This window comes from Rhineura floridana, chromosome 9, assembly GCF_030035675.1.
Source record: "Rhineura floridana isolate rRhiFlo1 chromosome 9, rRhiFlo1.hap2, whole genome shotgun sequence".
NCBI lineage: Eukaryota > Metazoa > Chordata > Lepidosauria > Squamata > Rhineuridae > Rhineura > Rhineura floridana.
Genome location: NC_084488.1, coordinates 51785688 through 51800290, shown reverse-complemented (window position 1 = coordinate 51800290; position 14603 = coordinate 51785688). Strand labels below are relative to the sequence as shown.

The 14603-nt window shown below is 43.0% G+C and overlaps 1 protein-coding gene across 8 annotated transcripts in view; it reads left to right on the top strand.

Moving 5' to 3' along the window:
* Nucleotides 1-14603, top strand: part of PALLD (palladin, cytoskeletal associated protein) — a 331056-nt gene that overhangs the window by 279816 nt on the left and 36637 nt on the right. For 5 of the 8 annotated variants that reach the window (XM_061584126.1, XM_061584127.1, XM_061584130.1 and 2 more), the window contains one exon: nucleotides 2733-3419. The exons of the other annotated variants lie outside the window; for them this stretch is intronic. In XM_061584126.1, coding sequence (XP_061440110.1) covers nucleotides 2733-3419 — 687 coding nt within the window. The remainder of the gene's footprint in view (nucleotides 1-2732; nucleotides 3420-14603) is intronic. 8 annotated transcript variants of the gene reach the window in all.

The window sequence follows — 14603 nt, the reverse complement described above, 5'->3', positions numbered from 1 at the left end:
GTGCTCCCAACTGTTCCTTGGTGGAGGAGGGGGGTTGGATTCAGGGCTGTTTAAGTTTGGCAACAAACTAGCAGATTTGTTTAGTTGGATACCACCCAAGCTCTGCTGGGTTTTGCAGAGATCAGCTCCATGTGGGAGCTCCAGTTGGAATGTCAGAAATCCATGCATTACAAAATTTGCATTACCAAGTTTAAACAGCTGTGACTTTACCTGCCCTGCACCTAATGTGACAGATGGGCATAGCTGACTGAAAAGAGCTGTGTTTGTGAAATTGGTAGGCTTGGCAGGCCTAATTTTGACCCATGGACCGGAGGTTCCCCACCTTTGGTCTATACTAACTTGCAGCGGCTCTCCAAAGTCTCAGATGGGGAGCCTTTCCCACGCCTACCTGAAGATGCCCGGGGTTGAACCTGCGACTTTGTGCATGCAAAGCAGGTATTCTACCACTATGCAACAGCCCTTCCCCCAAAATTAATTGTGACAGAGCTAACATGGCCTTAACTGCATTTTTTAGGTTGGGAGCCTTTGTAATTACATAGCTTATAACAGTTGCTATGTGTAGTGGGGGAAAATCTATCTCTAGAGTAAGACTATATTTTATAATATTAAAATCAGGCTGATCCTGTATTACTACCGCTTTTGCACATCTCCTAGGCTACAACTATTGTGACCACATAATGTATGAGGCTTCACTTGCAGGGCAATACTCAAGCCAATTTTTTAAAGCTTTCAGTTACATTGTATGTATATGCCTACCATTATAAATATTTATCTGCTAGATAAACTGAAAAAGGTGTGTGCTTATAATAATATATTTTTAAAAACAGCATCTGGAACATTTAAGACAACTCTGGACTTTCCAGCTGTGATAGACAGTATGTAAACAAGACAGATGAATCTTCCATTCAGAGATATAGCTGATCTTTGCTTGGATTAAAGCTTTATTGAGAATCAGCGTTGCACTTGCTTATAATACTAAAATGGATTGTGTGTGTTATGTCACATAGTAGTTGGCTGCAATCCCATGTGCAATTATTTAGCACTAAGTTCCACAATAAACACACACATCAGATGATGAACCTTCCATTGCTTTTTTCTTTCACACAAATCCAGCAGTCACCGTGGCTGCCACTGTTGTTTAAATCATTCATGTTCTTATTTGAAAAAACGAGCTCTCGTTGTTCAAGGCTGCTCTTCAAAAAAAATTTTTTTTAAAAAGCCTGGGTGGAGTATGCCAGGGCTCCAGGTGTGATCCTACTGGTTCCTGGCTATGAACCTGGGGTAGGCTACGCAGGGAGCAGACATTCACAGAATGTTCAATCTGCCATCTTTGGGGCAAATAAGGGATCTTCTCTGTAGCACTTGTTCAGGACCTGCAAAGTTTAGTATAGATTGGAGGGAAATAATTCCATAGAGAAGGATTGTTGGGGTTTAATCTTGTACTACCTTGTATTTAATCACTTGCTCGGTTGCCTTAAGTGTCAAGCAGATGCATCCAGGCAAGTGGGCTGCAGGAAGAAGGATGGAACATTCTCCCTGGCTCCTCCATCAGGCTATGTTTCTAGGCTGGGCAAGGCCCTTTTTATGCATGCCCTGTACTTTTTTATTTATGTATATATTACACTATTGAAGTAGACTCAATGTTTTCTGACTGTTTGGTTTGATCTGTAACCATTATCACAAGTCTGTTATTTTGTATTGTTTGAAACAATCAATAAAAAGCACTTACTGAAAAATAAAATATAGAAATGAAGCAGGCAGGTGGAGGAGGTACAGAGTGCTCTGCCTTCATACATCAGCCCTTTGTACTGGTTAAAAGCAGGCTCGTGGTTTTTGTTTTTATTGCAAGAAAGGAGCTTTTGTGGACTTGCTTCTAGTAAACATGCATAGGATTGGACTGTAAGGCCACTTGTGTTCAGTGGAATTAACTCCCAAATCAATGTGTATAGGATCAGAGCCCTATATAAAAGGTGGCTGGTGGTGGTGGTGTCATATGTCATGTGTTTCGTTATTTTGTGATGCCAATATGATTTTGGACATTGATAAAGAATTTTTGCAAGCTAGTAAAACCTTTTTCACCATAAGGAAGCTGAGAACAAGATTTCCTGGAATGTTGGACTATAAAAGACAAGATAATTGTCTCGGATATCTGGCATATCGGTTTTAAGTGTTTATTGTACATTTGCTCTATATGAAATATTCTGTAGTTTTATATAATGTGTACTGCTAGCTTCTGCTTTTATCTAAAAGAACCTGTTGACACAGAGATAATCATGTGGTACAGCTGTAATGGTTATGAGACTAGAGATTTTGCACATCGTCCCTTACATCCATTCTCGTTTGCAAATTCTCCTTGCCTTTTGCCGTGCCCCAAGATCTTCACCATGGTTAAAGCTTACTTTATATCTATGCTTACCTTAACCATGGTTATCACTAAGTATATTTCAATCAGGATTTGAAAAACAGCTTCAAATCCTGGTTACAGTGGTAACTCTGGTTCTGTTGGTACAGATGTAACTTTTAATTATTAATGTTATTGTGAAAAGGATGGGGAGAGTTTACATGTCCCAGGGAATAAGCTGGTGGTTCCACTTCTGGTCCATTAACAATGGTTGTAGGTCAAGAATGTTTTATCTGTACAGGACCAAGCCAGTATTTCTCTTCTTGTTGTTGTTGTCCTCAAAACAAAATTAAATTTCCTCCAGTTAGTTTTCTCTTGTTTTTAAATACAGGGACCCTCTGAGAATCCAGCAGCTACAGAACCAAATCCGGTTGGAAAAAGAAGCTGACCAGTGGTGTCATCAGAAGCAAGCTGGTTTCCGCCAAACTCTGCCCTTGTCTCCTACTTTCCCCCCTCCACCTTCATTCCAAGAACTTGAGTCCAGCCACTCTGTTGCTTCTCCTGTGCAAATGAGTGTTCTCAACTCCCATTCTGCTCCAGCCATGCAGTCGTCCAGCTCCTTCAACTATACCCGTCCTAAGCAGTTCATTGCTGCACAGAACATCAGCCCTGCTTCTAGCTACATGACTCCTTCCTCTGGATCTTCTACATCAAGCCTCCCATCCCCCATGTCTCCCACTGCTTCTCAGAAACAATTTGGCAGAACATCTGTTCCCCCTTTCTCTCAGCCCTTTGCTCCTGAGGGAGAGTACGCTTGGTCTCCTTCCCCACCCCCTCCCCCTCCTCCTGTTTTTAGTCCAACTTCTTCCTTTTCTGTAGCTGATTCCTTTCCCCTACCACCCCCTCCTCCACCCCCTCTCCCAGCCTCAGCCCCTTCACCCTCTCGCAGTCTTTCTCCAACATCAAGATTTTCAAACTCTAGCCAGTCCCCAGCAGCCTTCCTCAGCTCGATGCTACCCTCCCAGCCACCTCCAGTCTCTGTTAATGCACTAGGACTTCCAAAAGGTGTCACACCTCCGTAAGTATACACATTTGGTGAACTTGGTTTTATTTGTAGTGTATACTTTTCGAAGGCACCTCCATGTCCATTTTCATAGTTTATTTATTATTCCAGTATGACATCTTAGCACATCTGTATGACAGTTGTTTTAGACATTTGTGGTTTTCTGCAAGCATTCATTCTCCATCCACTGCAGTCAAAGTACTGGTAGCTTTTAACTGTTATCCTTTCTTACATGCACATGCGAGTTGGATGCTGCCCTTATTTTACACTGACTGTGCCCAGGGTAAGAAGTTGCATTTGAAAGTCAGACAGAATTGCAATTTACTAGTCAATCCACAAAGTCCTCACTGCCCAGCAGTAGTTGGCTTAAATATACAATAGCTTCCGCTTCCCTTGGTCTCATCCTCCTGAGATGACTAAACCTATTGTTATAGTCTGTGTCTCTCTCCTTGGCAACATGACGACTTCCCATGTTTGCCACTCCTGTCTAAGAAGATAAGGAGGTGGTCAGTGTCTAAGCATGCTCAGTGCCAGCAAACATGCAGTATGAGAAAAAGTTGGGAGAAAATGGCATTGGGCACCACTCTGACAGAGCTGACCTCAGCAATATTACACCAGCTGCCCCACATGCGTAGCTGGGGCTATCACCTCCAGCTTTCCTTAGGCCTTGCTCTGTTTTCCTGTATACCTTGGTATCTGACATCCATTACTGAGTGAGTGAAAAATAGCTGTTGTAGTTTTAATGAAAATATCATTTCTAATTGGTTGAAAACTTTGTGGGACCAGAGAGAGGCTGAAAGCTCCACTGTTGGCTGTTATGATTATGACATCACTGATCTTTCCTTCCACCTGCTGCTAATGAGGCTACTGAGACTGAGCTAGACTCTCACTAACTCTTCTGCCTTTATTGATTGCGTCCACATTCAGGCCCTTTAGCACTGCTATAATGCATTGCTTTTCAGCCAGTGGTTATGAACCAATCATTTTGATAATTAATCTGTATTGGTTTATGTTATTTAAGGCTTATTGCACTTGTAAATTTTATTTATTTATTTATTTATTTTATTTAATTTATATACCGCCCTAAGCCCGAAGGCTCTCTGGGCGGTGTACAAAAAGATAAAAAACAAGCAATGTATAAATACAATAAATACAATAAATCAAGAAAACAAAACAAACAAACAATAAAAGAACCAAACAACATCCAAAATACAAATAATGATGAAAATGCTATTAAAACACACTTTAAAATGCCTGGGAGTATAAAAAGGTTTTCACCTGGCGCTGAAAAGATAGTAGCGTCGGCGCCAGGCGCACCTCATCGGGGAGGCTGTTCCACAGTTCGGGGGCCACCACGGAAAAGGCCCTGGTTCTAGTCACCACCCTCCGAGCTTCTCGATGGGATGGCACTCGGAGGAGGGCCTTAGATGTTGAGCGCAGTGTCCGGGTAGGTTCATATTGGGAGAGGCGGGTATTGCGGTCCCATGCCATGTAGGGCTTTATAGATCAAAACCAGCACTTTGAATCTAGCCCGGAAACAAACAGGAAGCCAGTGCAGACGGGCCAGAACAGGTGTTATATGAGCGGACCTTCTGGTCCGTGTCAGCAATCTGGCCGCTGCATTCTGGACTAGTTGTAGTTTCCAAACAGTCTTCAAGGGCAGCCCAACATAGAGCGCATTGCAGTAGTCCAGTCTAGAAGTTACCAGAGCATGAACAACTGAGGCGAGGTCGTCACTGTCCAGATAGGGACGTAGCTGGGCTACCAGGCAAAGATGGTAGAAAGCATTCCATGCCACTGAGGCCACCTGGGCCTCAAGTGACAAGGAAGGATCAAAAAGAACCCCCAAGCTACGCACCTGTTCCTTCAAGGGGAGTGTAACCCCATCAAGAACAGGATGAACATCCTCCATCTGGGCAGAGAAGGCACTCACCAACAGCGTCTCGGTCTTGTCTGAATTGAGCTTCAGTCTGTTAGCTCCCATCCAGTCCATTATCGTGGCCAGGCAGCGGTTTTAGCACGTTAACAGCCTCACCTGAAGAGGATGAAAAGGAGAAATAGAGCTGCGTGTCATCAGCGTACTGATGGCAACGCACCCCAAAACTCCTGATGACCGCACCCAGCGGCTTCATGTAGATGTTGAAAAGCATGGGGGACAGTTCCGATCCCTGCGGGACTCCACAATGGAGAGTCCAGGGCATCGAGCAATGTTCCCCAAGCACTACCTTCTGGTGATGACCCACCAAGTAGGAGCGGAGCCACTGCCAAGCAGTACCCCCAACTCCCAACTCCGTGAGTCTTCCCAGAAGGATACCATGGTCGATGGTATCAAAAGCAGCTGAGAGATCAAGGAGAATCAACAGAGTCACACTCCCCCTGTCCCTCTCCCGACAAAGGTCATCATACAGGGCGACCAAGGCTGTTTCGGTGCCAAAACCGGGCCTGAAACCGGATTGAAATGGATCAAGATAATCAGTGTCATCCAAGAGCCCCTGGAGCTGGCCGGCAACCACCCGTTCTAGCACCTTGCCCAGGAACGGAACATTCGCCACAGGTCTATAGTTGTTCAGGTTATCTGGGTCCAAAGAGGGTTTCTTCAGGAGCAGTCTCACAACCGCCTCTTTTAGGCAGTCAGTAAATGTGGTTGTACAGTGTTCTGATATTTTATGTGAGGGGTGGTCTATAAATATTTTTAAAAATAAATAAGAATAATGCTATATTAAGTGTTGCATAGAGCCACTGTTTTAATTCCACAGCAAGCTAGCAATGCATTGCAATTTGTGTGTTATGTAAAATATATTTGAGACATTATGTTTGGGGTGTCATTTGAATTTAGGTAGGTAGAAGGAATAGAGCTCCCATCTTCTAAAGACTGCATCTTTCTCACTTTAAGCCCTACTGTGCCAAGGCAAAATTGGCGGCCTACAAGAAGATAGCAGATAAAAGCAGGCAAGGTGATGAAAGTCCATCTTAAGAGCAGCTGCCTCACTTGTAGAGAAAGGAATTGGAGGGGGGGCATGAAAACAGATGCAGCATTCTTCTTTTACTGGCTATAAGTAATTAATATGAGGCTGACAAGGAAAACTGAGATTAAAGAAAGAATCTCTGTAGTGATGAAGGAGGAGTGCTTCTGTTTTTATTTGAGTTCTCTGGCATAGATTCCTAGATTACCTGTTGAATTTAAGCCTCAGAGTTTCACTTCTGTAAAATGGAAAAATGTTTTCTAGAATTTATTTTATTCATGCATAATTTCTTGAGTATACGTATATGAAGAATTTGGCCTATGGTTTGCTTCCTTGAATTATCTGTTCTGTGTGCACACCCTTCACTACTGATATCTGATTATGGCACAGTTGTCCACATTGTGTTGTGGCTTGTGGAGGCCTAATGCAGTGTTTGGGTTGTATTGGTTAGTAATACCCCAGACCCACGAGAGATTGCTGACCACTTCTGCAGGCAATAACTCCTTGTATTTCCATTTCTTGTAGTTCTGATATCCAATTTTCAGTCTTTTCTGTTTTAGCTGTCACTTTAATGCAACAGACACAAAATGGGGATCAGGCATGGGGACTGTAGCCTGTTTATGTTCTGAGGATGTTTTCCTTCTGATTTGTTTGAAACTTATTGCCAGATATGTTGAGGGTTTCCTGAAAATCAGCTGTTAGTTTTTGAAGGGAAATGGCCTTTTGTGGGTAGCAGCATACAGTAGAGCTTCATGTTATGAACCAAATATGGAATTTCTAATCACATGTTTGGCCTGCAAACTGGGGGAGGGCATGAGCAGGCAAGAAAGAATTAGTAGGCGTAAGGCAAAGTGCTGGCCTTTCTCACACCCACTGATTCTCCATTACAAATCCCCAGCATTTATTTTGTGTGTGTGCTCCTCCAGTTAGGCTCTGCTGTGTGTGTTTGTGGCTGCAGGGCAGAGAGAGAATAGCCTGATGAGGCATTGTAGGCAAGGATGAACAGATGTTATAAGACTGAAGAAACCTTCCTCCAGCCCACCACTTCTGTACTGCAAATGGCCTCGCTCATTCATTTTTCACAATAACTGGCAGACACATATTTGGGGAGACACCTATTTGCTAATATAATCTGTAGCTCTGTCTTTACTTAGGATTTTGCTAATTATGTCCATCGGTGCATCATTCTCATGTACACTATTATACTGGAGTAGATCCGTGGTCCCAGCATTTCCCTCCTGCCCAAACAATGATCAGTATTGTATAGGAAACTTAATCACCACAATCCTTCCTGGTTATTTTGAACTGTAGCAGAGATAAAGTGTCCCATTGGCCTCCATTGATACTACTGTCTGTTCTAACCCTGGTCAGGCCATTCCTTTTACTCTTGCTCGTTATCCTCATGTCTTTCTACACCATGCCTTTTTCATTCCTAATGTTGTTCAGCTGTGGTCTGTTGTTTAAAAGGTCAAAAGCTCAGCTGAGCTACCCTACTTCCTGGTGGCTGTTTCCAACTGGCACAAAGGCTAAGGAATTAATAGCAAACATGTCCTCCACTGTTGTGGTAAAAGTTAAGGAAATAATGGATGAAAACTTATTGTATCTATGTAAAAGTATGGAATCGGCTTGTGGCCAAAGGAGAGATTATGATTTCCCATGAAATCCAAGGTTTATAGAGCTCTCAATCAAGGCTCAATAACATTTGTTCCCAAACATGTGGCACGGGAACATGAGCGATAAATATCACATAAACATTTTCAGCCCAAAGGAGCTTCATTTTTGTGAATTAGAGGTCTCTGTAGGTTGTGGATTTGGCAGTGTTGTCGAAACCATCATTGTTCAAGTGAATATCTTCCAGTTGGATAGCTTTAAGGTGCTAGATTGCCAGTATACAGGTTTAGCCATTCTATAATCTTGCATTTAAAAAAAACACAACCAAAATCTGTGTTTCTAAAGGTTTGTTTATTGCATACAGAATACATTTACAAACAGTAACTTGAATACATGATAAAAACCAGTTAAACATTTGGTTGACTTGAAACACACACAAAATTGAAGAGTGTGTTAACTGGAAGTAGAATGCACCAGGGATCAGTGGACTGTGGCAATCCCTGGTAAAATTCCTGGAGCCTATCCAGACCCCTTCTCATCCATCGAGACCTATAAAGTTCTTCACAAACAGCTTTTTCTAAAGAAACCTCTCCCACCCACCCCTGAGTTGTTTTGTAGGGACAGGTGGGTCCAAATAGTAAGCTGATTTGGAGATGTTGTCCCTTTTTAAGGAACTAGGATTTAGATTGTCTCCTCCATTTCAGGCTACCCTGTTTCTCGTCCACAGCCAGGATAACTTTAACTGCTGCTGTTCCTTGCTTCTGCTTACAAGCTGTTCTCATGGTCTGCATGGATTCCTGCTTCCTATTCCTTATCTCTTCTGTGTCTCTGGGTTGGGTACTTTGAATTAGAAGATATAGAGTGCCTTTTTTCAGTTGCATCAAGGGACAAATTGCAGATTTATTCTCAAGATAGGTTAAGGCCAGAATGCAGTTTTTTATGACTAATTTTTCTCTCTTGAATTGACTGTGTTCATTTTGGCCACCAGGTGCATAGCTGAATCTGTCTCCTAAACCTCTTCAGATCAGCAGAACCATGGCAAGAACCATGTAGCAGAATCTAAAGCTGATTCTGTTTCATTCCTTTCTGTTCATGAAAGTGCAGTTTTATTCATCTCCAAAGGGAAATCCAAATTCTCCTTTTATTTATATTCATGGAGCCGCATGGGTGCGCCTGAAAGCACAGCTGGCTCACAGGGAGACACTGTAAATATACAGTACATAACCACTTGAAAGAGAGTGTAGAATTAGTCATCTGATCATGGCCAGACTGGAATCCCTTTCAGTCAGAGGGCAGGGAATGCATTTTCAGCTTATGGATATGTCAGCTTGAAAGAGGGAGACTTAAGCAGGATTTGCCCAAGATCTGTCGTTCACATTCTTTGGTGCTGTTTCTCTGGACTTTCCCAGAGAAGTCTGATGTGTGCAGAATACTTAGCAGCAATGGCTTTGAGTAGGAATAGCTGGCACCAAGTTAATAAAAAGCCTTTAAAATTTAAAAGAACACATTGCTTTGGAATGGATGTTGTTTATACATTCCAAAATTACCATAATTTTCTTTTCTTTATTGCTGATGTTAAATTTAATTGCTGTTTCCATGTTCTTCAAAGCAGGGAATCAAATATGAAAGACCTATGGGAATTGAGAAGATTAAGGAAAGTTACAGGGAAAACAGGATTGAAAGGGGGGTGCATTTATCTGAGTGAAAGCAGCTGGTTGTCTCATCTGAATGTGTCTTTTGAATTTGACTTTGCTTCAGTAACTACCAAGTCCCCAAATGTTCACTGATTTTCTCATTTATTTTCATTGATCAAGGAAGCTTTTGAGCAATATCAAACAAAGGCAATATCATGCTGCTGAGCTCTTCATTATAAACTGCCAGGTATGCTTTAATTTGGTTTCCTGCATTGAGTAGGGGGTTGGACTTAATAGCTGTCGAGCCTCCACTCTCTCTCAACGAGCGGGGAGGGGGAAGGCATGAATTGCAGGCGCCTCCACGACCAGAAGGCACGGAAGGTCCAGCTGTTGTTGTGTCTTTTCCAGCCTTGGGGGAAGGGAGGGTGTTAGATGTTCCGTCAATTCCCATGGGTGAACCCTCCCCCTTTCAGGATAGTGCTCAGCCACCAAACGCCCTCTCGGAGCCATTAGGGGAGGATTCCGAAAGAGCAGTAACTCCTCCTTTGCCAAGCGGTGAAAGAGTCGTAACTCCCCCTTTGTCCACCCGTAACTTAGAGATGTCTGAGGCTTCCCTGCCTTCTACTTCCCTGTCTGTTGATAAGGACCCTGTTTTGTCAGACAAGCCCTTGGAAGTTTGCCCCCCTTCACCCTGCTCTCGACGGCGGGAAAAGCGCACTGGTCAGAGGGCGGGGGTACGAAGGAGTGAGAGATTGCGCTCCAAAACTTCCCCTATATAAGCTTGCTGAGTTGGGAGGGGGGTGTTGCGTCAACTCTCCTTTACGTTGCAGAGTAGGTCTAAAGTGTTGTTAGGAATTACAGTGAGTTATTGTAGGAATCCTATGAAGCGCACTGCTTTTGATGTTTCCATTACTCTAATAAAACAAGATTTACTTGCACCAACGTCTCAGCCTCTTGGGTTCGACTCTGGACGGGACAATAGCCTTATAGGCCCCTTCCAACTCTATGATTCTATGAAACAATGCCCTACCTTTTAAGTGAAACTGGCAGGACTTCTGCCTGAAAGAGGCGGTAGTGAGACCACTCCTGAAGAAATCCTCCCTGGACCCAGAAAAATTTAATAACTATAGGCCGGTGGCAAATGTGCCATTCCTGGGCAAGGTCCTTAAACGAGTGTTGCAGGCCAGCTCCAGACACGCTTGGATGAGACTGATTATCTGGATCCATTTCGGTCGGGTTTCAGGCCTGGTTTTGGCTTGGAAACAGCCTTGGTCGCCCTGTATGATGACCTCTGTCGGGAGAGAGACGGGGGAGTGTTGATTCTTCTTGAAGATACCATCGACCATGGTATCCTTCTGGGAAGACTGGCTGAGTTAGGAGTGGGAGGGATGGAATGGCAGTGGTTCCGCTCCTACTTGGCGGGTTGGCTCCAGAAGGTGGTGCTTGGAGAACATTGCTCGGCACCCTGGACTCTCCAGTATAAGGTTCCGCAGGGGTCAGTTCTATCCCCCATGCTGTTCAACATCTACATGAAACTGTTGGGTGTGGTCATCCTGAGTTTTGGAGTGCATTGCCATCGGTATGCTGATGACATGCAGCTCTATTTCTCCTTTACATCTTCTTTAGGTGAGGCTGTCAATGTGCTGAACTGGTGCCTCACTGCGACAATGGACTGGATGAGGGTTAATAAACTGAGGCTCAATCCAGACAAGACTGAGATGCTGCTAGTGGGTGGTTCTTCTGACTGGATGGTGGATGTCCAACCTGTCCTGGATGGGGTTGCACTCCCCCTGAAGGAGCAGGTTTGTAGTTTGGGGGTTGTCCTAGAACCATCTCTGTCACTTGAGGCTCAGGTAGCCTTGGTGGCATGGAGTGCCTTCTACCAGCTTTGGTTGGTGGCCCAGCTACGCTCCTATCTGGACAGGGATAACCTGGCTTCAGTTGTCCATGCTCTAGTAACCTCCAAATTAGATTACTGCAATGTACTCTATGTGGGGCTGCCTTTGAAGATGGTTCGGAAACTGCAGCTTGTGCAGAATGCAGCGGCCAGATTGGTAACAGGGACCAGATGGTTCAAACATATAAAACCGATTCTGGCCTGCTTGCATTGGCTGCCTGTATGTTTCCGAGCTAGATTCAAGGTGCTGGTTTTAACCTATAAAGCCTTACACGGCTTGGCACCGCAATACCTGATGGAACGCCTCTCCTGACACAAACCCACCCATATACTACGCTCAACATCCAAGGCCCTCCTCCGGGTGCCTACTCTGAGGGAAGGTGGGAGTCTGGCAACAAGGGAAAGGGTCTTCTCAGTGGTGGCCCCCAAATTATGGAATGATGTTTTTGACAAGGTGTGCCTGGCACCAACACTGTTATCTTTTCAGTGCCAGGTCAAAACTTTCCTCTTCTCCCATGTATTTTAGCATGTGTTTTTTAATTTTTTTTTAAAGTGTTTTTAAATGTGTATATTTGTTTTTAATGTTTTTAATTGCTGTAAACCACCCAGAGAGCTTAAGCTATGGCGTGGTATATAAATAAATAAATAAATACTTCTGCCATAAATATGTGTGTGCGCACACACATGATGTTGCATGTAATGACTTTGGTTAAGTGTTTCAGCCTTTTGTGCGCAAATCCTTTGTCAGCTATTGTAGGAGAAGTGCTGTACTTGCTAACTCAAAGCTTCCTCAATATTCATATATATTACACAAAGTGCTATGAGCTTTTAATCTCTTCCTACCTTGGGTCATGATTAGCACAGCCTCCAGTGAATGCAGTTTGGACTCTTCATGCTCCTTATCTATAAGTTTGTTTTCTGTTCAGGGAATCTCCTTCCTAAATTTTATATTTTCTGACATGCAATCCAGTGTTTAGCTAAATGCACCCAGAGTAATGAAGGACAGAACCAGATCTTTGTTCAGATGCCCCAAATCTCATTTATAATCCAGATGTGCTGTGGGTTACTCCTGAATTAAGCATTTATCAGGAATTTGAATTTATGAGACGGGAGGTGCTCTCCAGGCTAGTGCAGTAGCCAAAAGGACTGACCTGTTCTATCTTGATAAGTGGTTGCATCTGGAAGGGTTTATTGTCCATATGCTTTTTATCTTCTTCTCTTTCTAAGCGATTGCTGCAAGTGCAGTAAAAACATTTTTGAATGACAAGTGACTTGCTGTCAGTCTAAACTAAACAAAGCTATGATGCATCTGTTGTACTCTATTGAAGAGAGGGAAGGGCATCCTGGTTTATTTACTCAGGGTCCCTTGGTAGGGCATGAGCCAGCAGTTTGCTGCTTTTGGCTTACTGACCTGGCTAGAGGCCTATGCACATCGTCTTTGCAGGCAGTAGTGCAAAATCCTCTCATACTGGGTTTGAAAGAAGCCTCATAGTTGAGTGAAGTTAATGCAAATTTACTTTTTAATGGGCTTATTGTTGGTTTTGATAAGTTTTGGATTATATCCACTGGGCTCTGCAAGCTTCAGCCCCTGTTAAGATTCCTATGAGATGAGCTGAAGTTGTGCAAGAGCTGGGTTTGGTGGATTGCACCAGTGGCTGAAATAACTGATTTGGTTTATTTTTCCTATAAGTGGTGTATTTTTCTTTTCTTCTTTAAAAAATGATGTGTTTTCTTGTTGTTGGTAAAAAGTGCTGGGGGTTGATATAAAGAGGTGTACTATTATCATGAGGATCCAGCTAGACCAGAATCTGTTTCCTACAGTGGCCAAAAGCATATCCTTGGAAAGTCTGTAAACAGAGCGTGACAGCAGAAGCCTTCCCTGCTATTTCCTCCATCTCCAGCAATTAGTATCTAGAGAGATACTGCCTGCAAACATGGAAGTTCTGTTTAGTTGTCAAGAATATTGGTCATCAGTAGACATATCCACCACAAACTTGTCTAATTCCCCTTTTCTAATAATATTTTATTGAAAATATGTGTATGTGAAATACAGGAAAAGGCTTGAACCTTTAAGCAAGTAGTTATAATAGATTGTGCATAATAACTGGGATATGTGTAAGGAGAAAAAATTGTAAACATTAATATTGGTGTCATACGTTTGTTTCCAAAATGTCTTTAAGAGTTAGTATTACATCATAGCTTATCATTCTGTTAATTTTGATTGCACAGTGGAACATAACTAATACATTGTGTAAGGAATTGGCCAATGGAAAGTTGTATCTCGAACAATGAAAAGTTATATATTTTTAATTCTGGTCTTATTTGGAGTCGTATACCTAGTATAAAACTTCACATTTTTTTTAAAAAATGGATTTGCATTACTGAGAGCTAAGCCATCATTTGACTTAGCATTATGTGTGAACCTGGGCTTGCTCCAAACAAACCATGAGCTTTAACCAAGGTTTGTTCTTGGCTTACCGCTCATGGTCTGTTTGGGAGAGTCAGACCAGGAGCCCAGACTCACATGTAACACTAGGTCAAACCTGATTGATAAGTAACCTCCACCACCACCCCAAGTTCTTGTATGAACATGAAAACTATATACTCTCTGTGCATTTATTTGTGATTTTGCAAATGGGCTTCAATATATTGTTTTTGGTACATTCAAGCAAATTACACTGATAATCTACATTGAGTTTGAAATAAATATTGCTGTTCTAATTGATTTGAAAGCATTTTTTTCATCAACAAATATATAAAATACTTTCTCATTGAGAAGACTGCACTTATTAATGATGGGAAGAAATGTATAGTATCAGCTAGTTGTCTTCCCAGCTCCAATATCAGGGTATGCATAGTTGGGCATCTGCCAGGGCCTGCACCACTCCAGGGTCCCACTGTCAATCTTTGGAGCCTGCTGGTCCTCCTTCTCTTCCTTGCTGTCATTGCCTGTTCATTGGGCCAGAGTGAGGAGATAAGAGTAGCATCCTTTGCTTACTTTGCAATCTTTCTCCGCGTGGTCGTACAAATTGCACCCAGAGGGAGAGGGCAAGTGAATGGGCAGTGGGAAGAGAAGCAAGGAGGAGGTGGGTCT